At 44.8% G+C, this 18,283-nt stretch overlaps 1 protein-coding gene across 47 annotated transcripts in view; it reads right to left on the reverse strand.

Moving 5' to 3' along the window:
* NRXN3 (neurexin 3) overlaps positions 1 to 18,283 on the reverse strand; it is a 1,517,918-nt gene that overhangs the window by 1,381,635 nt on the left and 118,000 nt on the right. For all 47 annotated transcript variants that reach the window (XM_045016752.1, XM_045016791.1, XM_045016790.1 and 44 more), the window contains one exon: positions 15,175 to 16,408. In XM_045016752.1, coding sequence (XP_044872687.1) covers positions 15,175 to 15,883 — 709 coding nt within the window. In that variant the 5' untranslated portion in view covers positions 15,884 to 16,408. The remainder of the gene's footprint in view (positions 1 to 15,174; positions 16,409 to 18,283) is intronic.

An 18,283-nucleotide genomic window follows, 5' to 3' on the forward strand; every position in this document is an offset into this window, starting at 1 on the left:
TTGTTCAGGTCTCTCTCATGAGGTGCCTAACTTGACCCAGCTACATCATACCTTCAAAATAAAGCAAGAAAGTGGTGTGCCCTCAGATGGCACCATCTTAATTCTATATTGAACAAGTTGACTATTTGGGAGTCCATTGTTTGCTGAATGATGCTGATTTCCTAGGCCAATGTCAGCTGCCAGAAGTGGGGCCTACTAGAAACACCTCCAGCCTCTAAAGTAGATTGATTTGGAACAAAAGACTTCCAAGACAGCGAAGATTCAGAAGAGGGAACTCTTCCAAAATACTCTTCCCACAGCTGTTCAAAGAGAGCAGAGAAAGAAGCCCAAGTGATTTCAGGAAATGCTTTCTTCTGAATGGTCTCCCCTAGAAGCAACAACCCAATGCACAAGAGAATTAAAAGGCCTTTTGCTTCTTTCATAGCTTTCTACAGATTCTGATCAAACTCTTAGCTGGGAGCCCAACATGAAAGAGTCCTGCTTTTAATGCTCCATTCAAGTTTCACAGCTCTGAAGCTATTTCTCCAATAAGACTGACTGTATACTAGGTAGGAAGCAATACTGACACAAGGTAGGGTGACCAAGTGTCCGGTTTCGACCAGAACAGCCAGTCAAAAATGGACCCTGGCAGCTCTGGTCAGCACCGCCAACCAGGCTGTTAAAAGCCCAGTCGGTGGTGCTGTGGAGCTAAGGCAGGCTAGTCCCTACCTGTCCTAGGGCACTGCACTGCACCCCGGAAGTAGCCAGCAGGTCCAGCTCCCGGGCGGAGGGCCAGGGGGCTCCACGCACTACCCGAGCACTAGCTCCGCACTCCAGCAGCACACACCACAGAGCCTTCCCCTTCCCCTGACTTAGGAGCCGGACCTGCTGGCCGCTTCCGGGGCACAGCATGGAGCCAGGACAAGCAAGCAGCCTGCCTTAGCCCTGCTGTGCCGCCCCAGGTAAACCTGTGCCCCAACCCTGAGCCCCAACCTCCTGACCCAGCCCTGAGCCCCCCCTGAACCCCAGAGCCCATACCCCCAGCCCAGAGCCTTCACCCCCCGCACCCCAACCCCCAGCCCCATCCTAGACTCCTCACACCCTCCTGCACCCCAACCCCCTGCCTCAACCCGCAGCCCCTTCCTGCACTCCGAATCCCTTGGCCCCACCCCCCAGGCTGGAGCCCCCTCCTAGACCCCAAAGCCCTCATCCCTGGCCCCACTTCAGAGCCAGCACCCCCAGCCAGAGTCCTCACCCCAACCCCCTGCCTCAACCCTCAGCCCCCTCCCACATTCTGAGAGTGGGTGAGGGTGTGGAAGAGCGAGCCACTGAGGGAGGGGGATTGTAGTGAGCGGGGGGCAGGGCCTCGGGGAAGGTGCAGGGCTAGGGTGTTTGGTTTTGTGCAATTAGGAAATTGGCACCCCTATCACAAGGGGATGCCTGCGTCAATTTACAGAAGCACAGGTAGGGATAGGCAGAAGTTTGCTGGGATTAGACAAAAAAAAAATGCAAACCTACACTCATTCCTAGTGCAAAGAGAAAGGCAGGTTATTAAACTCTATCCTGATGGAATGCTCTGTAAAGTGTCCAGTTGCATGGAATTAATTTTAAATTTGCTGTTTTAGTGCAAACACAACAAGTTATATCAGAATTATTCAAGCAACTGTATTTTTTCTTCCAGATTTGAAAGTGTATGTGTGTGTGGAAACAGAGGATGGAAAACAGCAGGAAGTTCTGCTGCTAGAAACCTTTTTCCTCTCTGCTGATAATTTAAACACACAAAAAATTACTGAACCCACCAAGCACAACCTAAAAAACATAACAAGCGGGCAGGAGTTAGGGAGCAGTCTGACTGGCTGAAGGCGGTTTCAACTCATGGGATTATGGGACAGCAGTCACACAGCTGGAATTTGATGGGCATAGAAGATTCTATCAGAAAGAAAAAAGAAAGGGCAATGTTTTTAGTCAATTTTAACTTTTTTAAAGGACCTCTACTAGCCTAAAATTTAAAGTAAATTTCACATTCTTTATAATCCACAATATTGTGCTGCCTTTCTAGTATCCACAAAACAAAGAACTGAGTACTTAGAGCAAGGGATTAGGAAATAGAGCTCTTGGATTCTAATCCGACATTTTACACCATCTCACTATGTGCCCTTGAATAACTAATTCACTTCCCCCTCCTCAGTTTTCCCATCTATTAAATGAGAATAACTTGCACCTCACAGTGTGGTGGTGGGGGTTCTGAAGTCGGATTGATTTCTCAATGGTTGTGAGGTGCTTAGAAATACTCTGATAAAATGTGCCATGTAGACATAAAATGTATTGTTAACCTGACAGCACTTTAGCTCTTTCAGTCCCTTACCTTGTACACAATTTGAGTACACAAAGCCTCAGATGCAACTGAGTGGATGCCATGTGACATTTTGATTGTAGAAAAAAAACATCATTTAATTCTTAAATTCTCAACCTTAGCACTACATCAATGTATTTTCTTTTGCAGTTAATTTCTTTTTTTCTTAAAAGTTTTCAAAAAAGCAAGATCTGAATGATTTTGTAGTTATTTAAATATCTGATAATTAAAAATGATTACAGGTAGAGCTATCCAGATAAGAAATCTCACCCTGAATTAGACCCACTGGGACCAATCCTGATGACGGATACTACGGAACAAATGAGGTATTAGGGTAAATTTTCAAATACACCTAATCCCCATTAGCTTTCAATGAAACAGACTTTTAAATGCCTGAGTTACTTTTCCAAAATGGGACTATAAGGTAAAGTGACTCAGGAACCTAAGTGTCTGGATGGATTTTTATTCATTCCTTAGTGACACAAACCTCTCACTGAAAACAATGAGAGTTTTGCCTGAGTAAAGATGGCAGCATGGAGGTCATCATGGTTTTTGTAATGGGCTTATATGTACAATGATTTGAATGTTTAATCATTGTGTGTTGTTATATGTGCAAGGATCCGTAAGCATCTTGTGTGGGAATATAACTGGAAGGTCTTAAAGTGTGTGTTTACATCATTAAGGACCGTGTTCTGCCACATTTACTCATTCTGAGTAGGATCTTACTCCGGAAATAGTCCCATTGACCACATAAGGTGCTACACAGTGTAAGTAAGGGAGGCAGAATCTGGACTAAAGAATAAACTTGTTCTTCTAGGTCACCAGTTCACCATTCTAGGTGCTCTTCTAGGTCACCTTCTAGGTCACCATTCTACACAGGCTGGAGATGAGTTCTGAGGAGAGATTTCAAGGTTTACAGACTTCCATCTTGGTGCTTTTCCCATTCCTAAGGGGACCGCAAGGGACAAAACATGAATGTGCTTGCTGGCGAAGCAGAGGACTGGGCAATCAGGGTTGGTGGCACTGCCAGAAGGAAGGAGGGAGAGGTAGGGTGCAGCTAAATTGTGGAAGGCTTTGAAAGGAAAGAGAAGAAGTCAGAACAATAATCCAAGCTGATTTGAGAGAAGTAACGTTGCAGTCACTGAGGCCAGACCTACAGTTGTTCTTGATGATTATCATCCTATTTTTTTTGAGAAATGAGTCTGTGGGTCTCAGAACAGCTTCCAGTGGACAGGTGTCCACAACACTATTAGCACTACTGTCAGCCTTGTCTCAACGGAGAGGCCAAGGAATGAATGGGCCATAGAAGCACCCCTTCCCACTGAATGCTCAGAGATGGTCTTTCTTGGTAAGGCATATTGGTAAGGGCAATATGGATGGGGGAAATAGAAAAGAAGCTTGCACTGATCCTGGTTCCAATTTTGCAGATATACAGTGGACCTCAGTCTCCAGGACCATTCATTCACACTAAAAATCTGTATGAATATGACTTAAGTATACTCTGTAAAGTACATGATGATCTAGCTTTACTTGTTGAAACAACCCACACACCAAGCTCACTAGAGCAGCCAGTACTCACCAAGGACAATTCACAGGCTGAGGATGTGGTCTGAACATTAAAGAGGTGAAACATGCATTCCCTTCCCCACCATCCATTCACTTAAGTCTCAGAAAAATGGTTCAACTGATTTTCTACAGGCTTTCAACAACAAAATTCCATTTGGGGTCCAAGCAGACATTTGAGTAATTTCAGCCCCAAAAGGAAAATATTGGAGACAGTTGCAAGAGCCCACAGAGAGAGACACATAGGGCTTGGCTACACTTGCAAGTTGCAGCGCTGGTAGAAGCTATCCAGCGCTGCAATTAGTAACCGTCCACACCTGCAAGGCACATCCAGCGCTGCAACTCCCGGGTTGCAGCGCTGGCTGTACACCTGGCCAGGTTGGGGTGTAGCGATTGCAGCGCTGGTGATCCAGCGCTGCTCATCAAGTGTGGACACACACCAGCGCTTTTATTGGCCTCCAGGGAATAAGAAGATATCCCAGAATGCTTTTAACTAAATTACTCCCTTTGTTTTGTTATGCAGCCTCTCTTTGTTTTGTTGTGAACCTCCGGAGCTCCGTTTCTACCGGAGCTGCTTATCAGCTCCTGTTTGCTGTGATCAATCTGTGAACAATCAAATGAGATCCTCCTCCCTGTTGTGAACGAGCTCTGTGGAGCTCCTCCGTTGCCACTGCTGCTATCTAAAAAACAAACATAGCTCCTGTTTGCTGTGATCATCTGTACCTGGCTGTAAACAATCAAATGAGAGGCAGGCAGGGAAACAGGGGGAGTCGTGTTGCCTGCAGGCTGTTTGCAATTAAGAGTTAAGACTAAGGGGTCGGAAAAATGTTCTGATTTTTCAAGTCAGGAAGCTAACACACAGTGTTGGCTCCAAAAATCCACTCTCTCTCTCCCCCCGCTCCCTGTCACACTAGACCCCACTCCACCCCCCTCTTTTGAAAAGCACGTTGCAGCCACTTGAATGCTGGGATAGCTGCCCATAATGCATCACTCCCACCAGCGCTGGAAATGCTGCAAATGTGGCCACACACCAGCGCTGGTAGCTGTGAGTGTGGCCACACACCAGCGCTGCTCCTACACAGCTGGATGACCAGCGCTGCAAACTACCAGCGCTGCAAACCGTAAGTGTAGCCAAGCCCATAGATTCACAGATTTAAGTCCAGAAGGGACCATTAAATAGTCATAGGCCCTGGCTACACTTGCATTTCAAAGCGCTGCCGCGGCAGCGCTTTGAAGCGCTAAGTGTAATCAAAGCGCCAGCGCTGGGAGAAAACTCTCCCAGCGCTGTCCGTACTCCACTTCCCTGTGGGGAATAACGGACAGCGCTGGGAGCGCGGCTCCCAGCGCTGGGGCTTTGACTACACTGGCGCTTTGTAGCGCCGCAATTTGCAGCGCTGCAGAGGGTGTGTTTTCACACCCTGCTGCAGCGCTGCAAATTTGTAAGTGTAGCCAAGCCCATACAATAGAACAGTGACCTCACCCTTGAGTAGTAGCAAGGTGATAATAAACACTACTGCCAAAACAGGTGTGAAATAACAGTCAATTGCTTTCATGAGATGGGAGAGTTGTTTTTAGAGCTCTGCTGCTGTTGCCTTCATACTATACATCAGGAACTCTGGATAACTCCTCAGTGGCTGTGGTGGCAACGGAGAATAGGTCCCAAAGTTCAAGATGGGTGTCAGGCCAGAACAATAAGGCAGGAAATTATTTTAATAGGGAGATCCTTGCTCATCAAGTCTAAATCTCAGCTCGGATTGGCTGAGTTTCACAGAACAATTCGTACACCTATAGATAATTCCTAAGTCCCTCCTCAGAAAATCATCTGTTCCAGACAGAGTATGAGCTACTTCGGTTCAATTTAAAATGCTGCAGAGCCACATTTTAACTGCCGGCAATCCAGACTTCTCAGGCATCTACAGTTCCTATGAAGTGAATATTGCCCCTGTGAGCTGATCACTTCAAGTGTTACAGAAAGGTGGAAGAGACTTCTCAAAAGTCCTATCAAGAAGCAGATAGCTACAGCACAGCTATCTTCTCCTGTCCAGCTGAAACCAGCCATACAAGTAATGAGACCATCCCACCTTTCCACTTTCCTCAGTAGGGTCATCACTGCCCAACATGTCAGAAGATGGGATAGCTGATTGATAAAGTGGAGATTCCAAATAGAAGGGACTTGGGTTGTTTTAGCCAAGGTCCCAGAAATCAGAACATCCCTCCCCATCCGCAACACAACCACTCCATCCAACCTTTAACAATGCACACAGCATTGTTTTGGTGTGTTCATTCCATACCACTCTGCCAGACCATCCATACCTTCTGTTCCTCAATGTTCCAAACTCCCTTGTCTTCTAATAATGATCTGCCTCACACTCTGCTGGAACATTCCATTATCAAGCTGTTACAGGGGTGTTCATGACACAGCAAGTGTGATAATAAATATATTATACATTTTAAAGGACTAATTCAGTCCTCTCTGGTATACACACCAAACAAAACGTTCTACTAAATGTATATGTACCAATTGTGATGCATGTTAGCAGATAAGAATATTGCATCTTGCCTCTCTCACCTGAGCAATCCTCCCAATGGTTCAGCCATGGAAGATATGCCTATACATATGCACAAGCAGGAGGTGTGTGATTCTAGCAAATATCAAGGTGCATGTACCACTGAAAACAAATAACACTGTAATAAAATAAATAATATATTCTATCTCTATAATTTCTCTCAACCAAGAGAGCCCAAAACAATTTAAACAACAGACTCGGAATGCAGTCACCTCTGGGATGGAACGTGGTAGCTGTTTAACAGCTGACAGCATCACTACACAACACTTTACCTCAAGTAAAAATGATTATGTTATTGAACAAAAACTGAAGGGGGAATTTAGGGAGGCAGAATGAAGTTATTTACCTGAGTTACGGTTTGTTCATGGCATCCTTAATGTTTACAAGTGGACAATGTCTCAATCTCACATTTAATACAAAACCAAAAACTGCATAGGGCCCATCAGAGGAACTCAGAGGAAAGAGTGCCATCTACTGCATCATCCTCTCCACTTCCTGCAGCAGCCTGTGTTTTCCTTGGAGGTCTTCCATCCAATTGCTAACAGTGTCCTGCTTAGCTTGTGAGATCCAAGACTGCAGCTGCAAGGTGGCAATATATCAAACCCATGGCTTGTGTTAAATTTATTGATCAACGTTTTGTTTTTTAAATCTTGACCTGTACAGTTAATCAGTCAGGTTCCCGGCCTAGTTCAAAAGACCCATAGGACCCACCTGATCCACTCCTTTCATCCAGCCCCTATTTCCTAAACATAGAAATTACACTGCAGCCCTCACAGGAGGCACAGCCTCCTTTTATGAAAGGGGAAAGGTCAAAAGAGAGAGAAAGCTGTGAAATTCTGGCTGCCTTCCAGGCTCTTTCTTTTACCTGGGTCACAGACAAGTGATTTCATCTCCTCAATTTCTCTCTTTTATTTTTCACAAGCCTTGTACTCTTTTTTTTAAAAAGCAATTTATTAAGCAAATAAGTCATACATACGCTTTCAATTTTTTTAGATCCCCCAGGGAATAGACACCATACATTTTTGAAAACATCCGGAAAGGAGCTTATTGAATGTTGCTGTAAATATCCCTGAGCTCTGAAATTCACAGAGTGCTGACACCAGCCTCTCTCTCTATTTGCTATCTCTGCCATGGACTCTGAGCAAGCCATAACCTTCAACCTGGGATCCCAAAAAACCAAGGTTCCTTTCAAAACACCTGATGAAAAAGGCACCAAGAGGAACCTTGGACACGACAGCAAAGCTGAGCAGGTGAAAGGGGTGGGAGAGAGGCAGGTGTAGGTCTGCAGAAAACCTCCAGAGGTCTGTAAAATTTACAGAGTGTCATTTTTCTCAAGTACAGAGGCAACAAACTCAGAAGAAATAAAAATCCACCCGAGACACTAGAGAAGCTTCTGAATAAATGCAGCAGCCAAGGAAGCTCAGGGGTCGGCCAACAGCACTAGATATTGAAGCCAGCTTTTAACCCACAGTTCAAATTTCTACATCCACAGATGAACCACTTCCTCCATTCTTTAAAAAGGACTCTGTCAAGTGCCTAGGGCCAAACCCGACTCACTTTATTCACTCAAATGACTTCAGTGAGCTACTCCCATGAGTAAAGAGCAGAGGATCAGGTGCTCAGATTGCAAGACCCTTGAGGGCAAGGTACTTCTCTGCTCTTTGCACAGCAGGAAGCAGACTGTGGACAAGTAACAATAAATATTATATATTAAGAAGTAGTTAAAGGCACAAAATTAAAAGATTAGAAGCAAAAGGAGAAGGGAGAATTGTATAGGAACTACCAGGAAGAGAACCATTACAAGTAAATTTTTACTTTTTCTTGCGGTGTTTTAGGAATGTAAAACATCAAACAGCCTTGAGCTACTGCATGTGAACCTAACTAGAAGGCTTTAATCTCCATAGCCCTACATCTTGTATAGTCATTCACACTAGGACAATGGGGTTTCAGACTCTTCTGATCCAGTAACATTTTTACACCCACTTTGCTTTCTCTGACAGGGCAAGGTGCAGAACAACAGTGAGTCAGGTCTGCAGATTGAAGGTGACCAAGCTAAACTCACAGTTCCAACCTAAGTGAAAGGCAGAATGTAAAAAACCAGCATAAACAAGGAATGGGAAACTGGGTATTACTATGGAATTGAAAGTATTTTAATAATCTCAGGTGTTAGTTACAAAGGCGCTTTTGGGGGGAAAAGTGGGGGAGAGGGTTAAATCATGAAAGAGTCCCCCTTATAGAGCTGCTGGTTCCCTGTGAGAAACTTTGAAAGACTGTATGTGGACTAAGGGGAGGGGATGAAGAACTGAGCTCACATATGATCAGTTAACAAGATACGTTCCTTTATAACTGCAAGCTCCTCCTGGGATCTAAGAGCCAAACTGGGTTCTTTCTTTCTCAGGCATCATCACTCTCTATCTTGGATTAAGCACCTCACAACATCTTATGAGGTGTTTACAGATGCAGCGCTGAGACACAGAGAAATGCATACTACAGAATTAACTCAAGTGATCCAACTTTGCATTACTTCCCTTGTGTTAGTCTATCAGTGACTTGCCCAAGTCACACACAAAGTCTGTGACAGAGCAGGAAACCATAAGAATGGCAATTCTGGGTCAGACCTATGGTCCATCTATCCCAGTATCCTGGCTTCCAACAGTGGCCAGTGCCAGGGAATGAACAGAACAGGACAATTATCAAGTTATCTTCCTGTCATCCAGTCCCAGATTCTGGAAGTCAGAGATTTCGGGACACCTGGAGCATGGGGTTGCAGCACTGACCATCTTGGCTAATAGCCATTGATGGACCTAGCATTCAGGAACTTATCTAATTCTGTTTTGAGTCCAGTTATACTTTTGGCCTTCACAACATCCCCTGGCAACAAGTTCCACAGGTTGACTGCATTGTGTGAAGAAGTACTTCCCTTTGTTTGTTTTCCAGCCTATTAATTCCATTGGGTGACCCCTGGTTTATGTGTTACGTGAAGGGGTAAATAATACTTCCTTACTCACCTTCTCCACACCATTCATGATTTTATAGACCTCTGTCATATTGTTCCTGAGTCATCTCTTTTCTAAGCTGAACAGTCCCAGTCTTTTTAATTTCTCCTCATATGGAAACTATTCCATACCCTTATTCATTTGTGTTGACCTTATCTGTTACTTTTCAAATTCAATTATAGCTTTTCTAATTTTTGAGATGGGGTGACCCAAACCTGCAAGCAGTATTCAAGGGGTGGGCATCCTATAGTTTTATAATGGCATTATTGTATTTTCTGTTTTATTATCTATCCCTTACCTAACGGTTCCTATAATTGTTAGCTTTTTTGACCTTAAGCAGATGTTTTCAGAGAAATATCCACAATCCATTTCTTGAATGATAACAGCTATTTTAGACCCCATCATTTTGTATGTGTAATTGGGATTATGTTTTCCAAGGTGCATTACTTTGCATTTATCAACACTGGATTTCATCTGTTATTTTGTTGCCCAAAAAGATAGGAAACAGTTTAATGATATTCCTTTTGTAACTCTTCACAGTCTCCTTTAGAGTTAACTACCCTAAATAATTTTGTATCTGCAAATTTTGCCACCTCATCATTCATCCCCTTTTCCAGATCATTTCTGAATATGTACCCGGCACAAGGTGGTAAGAGGCAGTGAGTTTAGGGCAACATTCTAAAAACAAAACCAAAAATCCCAACCTCCTCCCTGAAATCCACTAAGTGGCTCCCCCCGACCCTGCCTGCATTTTAGTAGGAAAGGGGATTTCCTGGCTGCCCATCCTCCTCCTATCAGTTCTGGGGGCTGAATATAGCCCTCGGGCCCCACATTGAGGGCCTGGTGTAAGGGAGTTGGAGCCCCTTTCCATTTTTAAGGAGAGATGGAATGTAGGGACATGTTGGAACCAAACTGAACCTCCATGGCTCCAGCTCATCTCTAATATTTACTATTAGCAATAATAAACAGTGCTTACGCTGCACTTTGGAGCATCACAGCACTTTACAAACATTCAATTAATAGATCTTAACAGATCTTATTTCTCTGATGCCCATCTGGCACCACATAAAAATAACATGATTAGAAAATTATGATTTTATAATGTGCCAAAGGAACTGAATCCAAGAGGAGCTTGAGAGAGAATGAAAGGGGGAAGTGAGCAGCCGAAAGAAGAAAGTATCGGAAACCAAAGCAAAGGCAGTGTTCATCCCAAGCCTCCTGACCTCCAGCCCAAAGGGCACAGGTTGCACACCAACTATCAGAGGCTCCATACAAAGGCACATAGCACTCCTCTCCCCACATTTATTCTACAGCCATTGGTCACATCTGTTTTATGCTTAGTGTTGCACTAGAGGGTGTAGATCTGGGCTGCTCAAAGTGTAGCCCAGAGCTGCCTGCCCTCTCCTGTAACTGCAGGGCCACGCAGAGACTAGGTAGCTGTTTACGGCTAGTGAATTCACACAACAAGCAATTTGTATTCATCTATCAAGGAAAATGCAAGTAGGTGCAAATATTATGGTCGTGTTCATTTGGTTTTGATTACAAAATGTATGTAAATGTATATGCAAATTAAGTGCAGCCATCAGGCTTCTGGCAAAGTATCAACCCAGCCCTCAGTGTCACAAACTTTGGGGCAGCTAGAGGGGCACCATGTGTCTGCAGGAAAGATCCAGGCAGTTCCCATTAGATCTACCCAGAATAGGAAGGTTGTGCTGCTCTAAAAAGGCAGGTGGAAGATAAACCCCGTGGTACCTTGTCTCTTTAAATGAAACCAAGAGGCTATAGAGAAAGCTGTTCCCTCTGCTGTTAAAAGAGTGATAATTACAGAGCGACAGGCTCCTCTGTCATTCAGCAGGCAGCATCCCCAGGAAATCTTGCTCTGTAATCAAGGGAAGAGGCGCAATCAGGCCCCTATTCAGGCTTCGTTTAGAAACAGCCCCTGCTGGCAGCACAAGGGCTTTGGTGTATTGCTTTGTGAAGCTGCTGAAGGCATCCACTTCAGGGCTCTGCAGCCATTAGGGGAGTCAATACAGTTTTTAAGCGTGCTTTTGGTTCACCTCCACCCACAGAGCCCAAAGGAAGCCCCGGAGCATGGGTGAGGTCTAAACTGTATCTAGGATCTATATCTGACCTCCTTACATGCTTGATGCTGAGCTGATGCATATCAGCAAGTCTGTCCTCAACAGATGAGTTTGGCAAAACGAGAGGATTTGTACCAGTGAATGCAAGAGAATGTGATCATGAGCATGCAAGAGCACCAATATGAGCGTGCAAGTGTGGCTATTCAGGCAGATACACCCATATTTTGGTTGTTTTTTGTTTAGAAAACAAAAGAAAATGTCTATGGAGAAGTAATTTCTGTGCTATTCAAATAGTACAAGAGCTTCAGCCTATTGGCACCAGGCTAATCCCAGCGAGAATTAAGGGGCTAATTGGAGGAGCGGTGGGGAGACAGGTCACTCTGACTTCAGTTTCAGGATTCCATGCCACCATCACCCAGCAAGTTACATATTAATTGCTATTCAAAACAGTCACACAGGGTTGCCAGGTTCAATTAATCAGTTGTATTGAAAAGCGTTATTTATTTTATTTTGAATGCTCAGATTTTCTTAAGTGTGCACACATTTGCACACCCAGTCACGAAAACTGCACATGCCAGTGACCGGTAGGGTACTCCAATGGTCATTTGCACATGCAGTTGCCACAATGTGTGCCATGATGGTAATTGTGTACACACATTCAGCACCAAATGCCCACATGGCTTTCTGAACATCAAGGCCTGTGTTTTCACAGGATTTATAGTTCCATCACGTCACAGAATGTTACACTCTGTGCTGAGGTTCACTATAACTGGAACTGTGCTTTGCACTGAAACAATTTGTGAGACTGTAAATGGAGCTTCATACCATCACAGTTCACTAGCAGTAGGTTCCACTGACTATTTTTATTTATTTATTTCTCTGGCCATATGATAAATGAGTTTGTTGTGGTTTTGCCATCTGCAGACACAGGTATCAATCAATAGTTGCGTAATGGGCCGAAACCTGTCAAGAGAACTCGTTATTAAAAAGGTACATATTGCATTTAGCTATTAAAACAGAAGTTATTGATTGGATCCTATCAACTCCCAATGAATGAGCTAACTGCATCGGCAATCAAGTGAAAACACAGGCATGCAAATTAAAGGGCTGACAAATTGTGTAAGCGGGTTAAGGATCCACAGCTGCTGGTGTCCAGTCAAAAGGGAGTGTGTCTCCTTTAAAAATAAAGAGAGATCAGGAATAAATTATTCATGTTAAATAACACTTGTGCAAATATCCCAGGCCAGGATAAGGAAATAAACTAATGAGAAAACATTAGCTCCAGCAACAAAAAGTTCACTTTCTTGGGGTGGGAGAGGGAAACAATAACAAACAAACAAATAAAAAAAACTAGGTGAGTCAACAGTGGATCAAGCAGACAGGACATTCTGGGCTCAATCCTGCAGTCCTTATTCCACTGATGCCAATGGAAGTTTTACCAGATTCAGGGTATAAAAAGAACTTTTTGTAATAGGAAAAGATTTTCCAAGTCAAAGGACAATCTTTGTACATTTCACTAGTTTCCCTGTTCCGTTTTCTTGGCAATTCTTTGTTTGCTTGTTTCACCTTACTAGAGCTTTGCGTCTCCCTTTCTCCTCTTTCTCAGAACCTGCAGTGATGCCACAACGCTGCCTGGGTGACACCGAATGACAATGGGCTTAGAGGTCACACTTGCAGGATCACGGCTTTGCTGCAGGGTCAAGTGGAGGGAGAAGGCGGACAGGGAAGGAGAAAACAATAATTAAAACAAATGAAATGCACATGACATAATAGCAAACAGGGGAAATGAGACCAGCTAAGGAAATTGTTAAGGATATTTCTGAGGTTAGAGCTGAGGTGAAAGTTCCCTGAACAGTGCATCATACCTGAGGGATCAGACCATGGTTAACTATGGGTTAAAAATACATAAAATAGCACCCTAAGGCAAAATTTCTTTCCCTCCCCCCATCATTAAGTAGGACGTTGGGAGGAAAATGATACATCACTACAGGAAACAAACGGCAGTGTGACGCATGATTTCACACACAACAATAGCACTGGCTGCATTCACTGATGTCTGTGCTACACACATCCCTTGCCCATTAGAAGATGTATTTCCCATATCTCATCTTCCACAAAAAAATATGGAAATTGCATCACTCAAGCCTTGTCCAGAGCTGTCAGTGCTGCCCCATAGGTGAGCAGAAGCCCTGCTTGCTTACAGCATTTTTCAAGACATGCTGAAAGCCACAGACTGTTGATATCTAAAGTAGTTCCCTGTGGAGCCTAGATCCATTAGCTCAAGAAGTAGGAAGAGGTTTATTTCTCTAGGTTTCAGAGTCCAAATGCAAGTGTGAATCCTGCAATCCTCTATCCTACAAACCTTCCATTTACTTCAGCAGGATTTTGGGGTCTACAACACGGAACGACTCCAGCAGCCTCAGAACGTCTAAGGCCCAAGCTCTGCAAATCAATCTCTCTCATTCACAGGCCGATCCGGAGTGGTGCCAAGTACTCAAATCACAGCAGAAAAGTCAGGGGAAGTTTGGGATATTTAGCACCACTCAGGATCACATGCTTGGTCTGGTGTATGTCCCCAACTACACTTCTACATTCCCTCCTGTAGGATGATCTGGACCCCAAGATCTAGGTGAAACTTCTTGAGGTTGGTAAAAGGAGGGCAGGGTGTTTTTTTAACTCTGAAATCTACGGGAAGTTCTGGCCAGCTTACAACCAAGACATCCCAAGTCTCTATCTTGGGATAAAGATATTTCACAAAGATATTGCAGCAAGATTTTGGATTTCTCACTGTCAACCTAAGGAGCTTTATCCAAGTCTCTTGCCTGTATGGACACCTAAAGCAGTGGGGCCCACTGGTGAGAGCCAATTACCACAGCATTTAAGAAAAGACCCAGAAACAAGTCCTGGTATTTATCCTGTGGTAAGTTTTAGTTGTTTGTCACTACAGTTTTATTTTGAAAAAAAAAAAAAAAAAATCCAGTAGTTACACTCAATCTTCATTTTTATTGCTTCGGCAACCTAGTCAGACCTTTCACACGGGCCCCAAAACGATCTGAGCTGGGGTTCTGGGAGCAACCAAAATGACAATCTCAGCCATTACTGTGTGAGCAACACAGGCAGAGCAGGGGCCTTCTCCGGACTACTATTAAGTTAGCAAAAAATAAGGCCATCTTTGGGGTAAGTCTTGTCAGTGAAGTATGGTTTCCACAAAGTCCATAACCAGGGTGGTTCACGTTTGCTCCCCATTTTACCTGCCCCTCTTTGGTTTATGGGAGTGGGAGGGGGAATTCAAACAAACATTTGGAGTTTGACCATCTCTCCTACAAACCCTTAGTGCTCATGAACTCATTGCCTTACCTTCTCCAGCCCCATTAACAAATTAGTGGTAAGGATTCTCCCCACACTCCCAATGCTGTGTCATATCTGCAAAATTCCCTCTCTGCCATCATATGTAACTGCCCCCTTTGCTATTTGCTATGGGTGAGGAGGTGCTTGTGATTTGGAGGGGGACTCTGTCTCATTTGAGATCCACCAATAGAGGCACCAGGCCTTTTGCAGCCATGCTAAATGAAAAATTAGCCTGTTGGATTTTGCAAAGAGCTGAAGGGAGGGAAAGAAGGCAGGTGATCTCTTACCTTCCGAGCAGAATTTGCCAACATATCCAGTGGCAGAGCAGTCACAATGTGGCTCACCATCCAGAAGGAAACAAGTGCCACCATTCTCGCAAGGGTTCTCTACACACAGCCCCTCCATGTCCAGATGGACCCCCTGGTTGCCGAGCAGCTGTGGTTCCGAGTTGCCATACTTCAGGTCCAGGATAAATCCCTGAAATGGAGGCTCACTCAGGATGCCATCGAGGGTCAAGGCAGCAGGGCGGATGTCTGACGGAACGCCACCAACGAAGAGGTCACTGACGATGTTCATGTTCTGGCGTTGTGGACGCACTTCACCAGGCTTGGCTTCACCATCCAGCACCAGCACTGTCCGGAGGCGGTCGCGGCTGACCATGAGGAAGTGCCAATTGCTGTCATTGACCTGCTTTTCTGTGACAACCGTGGTCTCGGCACAGTCCACACTGAACCGGAGCTGGATGCGCCCATCAACCAGGGACAAGCAGAGGAAGTCGCAGACACCACCATCATCAAAGTAGAGGAGCAGCCCAGCTGAGACGTTGGTCTTGAACTGAAAGCTCAGGTCGCTCCTGGTGCTGGCATCCCAGCGGAGGTAGCGGGCCCATTGGTTGGGGAGGCCCATGAACTCCAGGCCCAGGCAGAGGCCCAGTAAAGAGCCCAGCAGTAAGCTCACCTTCAGGGTGAAGCAGGCAGAGTGGAGTGTGAAGCCCATTGTTGCAAAAACCTGCTTTTCCCTAGACGAAATATAAAAGCCACAGCACTGGTGAGAAGGACCCCAGGAAAAATCACTGTAACTGATAAATTCCACAGGAGGAGAAGAAAAGCACAGAGGGAGCACGCACACGTGATCAGCCAGAAGAATTCACCTCTCCAAGGAAAGATCTCAGCTATCCGTTAGGATCCGGAGGCCTTTATCCCAGAAGGAGGGGGTGCGTGGCGAGAATTCTCCAGGTGATCCACTTTCTTGAAGGGCAGAAAACCCAAAGTGGTCTCGTTTTGGTGGAAAACACAAAAGTGGCAGTTGTGAGGAGAGAGCGCGAGTGCAGAGGTAAAGGCCAACTCTCAAATTCCAGATTCCTAGAAGCGATGACAAATGTGGCAGTGATGGCAGTGAGGTGGTGGTGAACTCAGAAAGGATATAATCATTGGGAGAGCAAAAGCAAAGTCAGTCTTCAGGGTGCATTGATGGTGATCCAGCCCATAACTGCTCGCTTGGCACTGAAAGAGCTTGCGGGACCTGTAAGGATTGGGTGGGGGGGAAGGGGAGAGAGATAGAGAGAGCGGGGTCAGTCCCACAGATCACCAGAACTCAGTGTAGTTGGTAACTGGAGATTTGTATGCATTTCCTTATTTAGAGGGCAGGATTTCATGCATGTCCCTATCTGCAGTTATCCCCTCATCTCCCAAAGTAGTAGGGCTATTTACACCATCAGACCTCTCAGGGCCTGAGTGAGAAATGCAGATGCTCAAGTCATGATCAGGCCCTATCATAGCAGATAAATAATTCTAAGAAGTTCTGATAAACAATGAAAAACCTGCCACTCTCCTTGAGAAACATTGCCTCCAAGAAGTTTAAATCCATCCCTCGGTAATAATAGTATACGTAAGGTATGCTAGGTAAACCCCCACGCCAGGCCACTCACTAATGCTGTTTCCAGGAATACCACAAAATTCCCCTTCAACAGCATGCAACTTGTAAGCAAGTTTGGCTCCTCTACAAGTTCTAACACACTGACAGAGGGCAGTTTATTTCCTCTTCACTGACCAGCAGCCTCTAACAACTTTCCAAAGGGCCAAGTTCTTTCCTCCCTTCAAATCAAGGAGATGAAAGGTTCTGTGGGTCAGATTCTGCTCTCAGTTACACTGGTGTAAAATTGGAGCAACTCCAATCACCCAGTGGAGTTGTTCTAGATTTACAACAGTGTAACTAAGAGCAGAATCTGGCCCCACAAATATAATGTAATATATAGGAATGTTGCCCAGGTGTAAAGAGGGCAGAATTAGGCATTACTCATTAGTCTGGTACACACAGAAACATATCATACTACTGTGCTCATCCACAATCCCTTGATAATTCTAAATTGAGGAGATTGCAACTCAGAGGATATTTACTGAGCTTCTGACATGCTCCCCGGCTCTTGCAGGGTGCATTGCTGGAACTACACTGGGATTTTTTGGGAGGAGAGGAGCTAGGATGGAAGTGGTAACCCAAAAAAGAATGTGCATCAGCAATCTCTGTTCCCAAAGCAGGTCAAATTCATTAACTCCACTGACAATGGATGGGTCTGTCCCATCAAGTATAGAGACTGGAATAGCTTTACAGTCTCTCTCTAGTAATTAAACAAAAAATCCTTAGTGCAAAAAATGGAATTCCTTAGAACAGAAAGGTCCAGCACAAGCCAAGGGAAGGCATTTTGGACAGATTTTCTGTTCCTCTGCCTCCTATTATGACTCATGACAGACAGAACAGCAGTGAGGAGGCTGGACAGAACAGACGTCCCAGTTATCGGTTTTCCATTCAGCATTAGAACTTGCTGCATGTGTCCTGCATGTTACCAGTGCAGAGACTCAAACCGGGACCCTTAAAAACTAGGCCCAGCAGCTATACCAGGAACCTTTGCTACTGGCTGACATGGTAGAAACTGCACCATGCTGGTCTGTCTAGGCACTTATATGCCCCATCACTGTCGCATCCAAGCACGCCCAAATATTTAAAAATAGAAATAATAATGGTCTCAACCTTGAAGGTTCTACAAAGAGCTTGCTACTTACTAAGAGCCAAATTCACTCCTAGGATGAAGTGGGAGTGACACCGATTGTCTTTAGCAAGAAGGTAGCTCCATCCATTTATACCAGTGTCGAATTAAATTCTTACTGGGGGAAGGTGGGTGACTGTGTCTGGCGTAGGAGGATTATTTCAGATTAAAGGGAATTTGAACCTCGGGTGCATTCTGTGTTTGAAAATACTGTCTAAAACAAAGGCTACTGTAAGAGCAGAGACTTATTCATAGACATGGGCTGGGCATGAGCCTCTAGGGAAAGACTATCATGTCAAGTTCAGCAAAAGTACAAAGCTAGACTGGATGGCTCAGGGGACTGGCATGAGGCCTTT

This window comes from Mauremys mutica, chromosome 4 (genome assembly GCF_020497125.1).
Source record: "Mauremys mutica isolate MM-2020 ecotype Southern chromosome 4, ASM2049712v1, whole genome shotgun sequence".
In the NCBI taxonomy this organism is placed as follows: Eukaryota; Metazoa; Chordata; order Testudines; family Geoemydidae; genus Mauremys; species Mauremys mutica.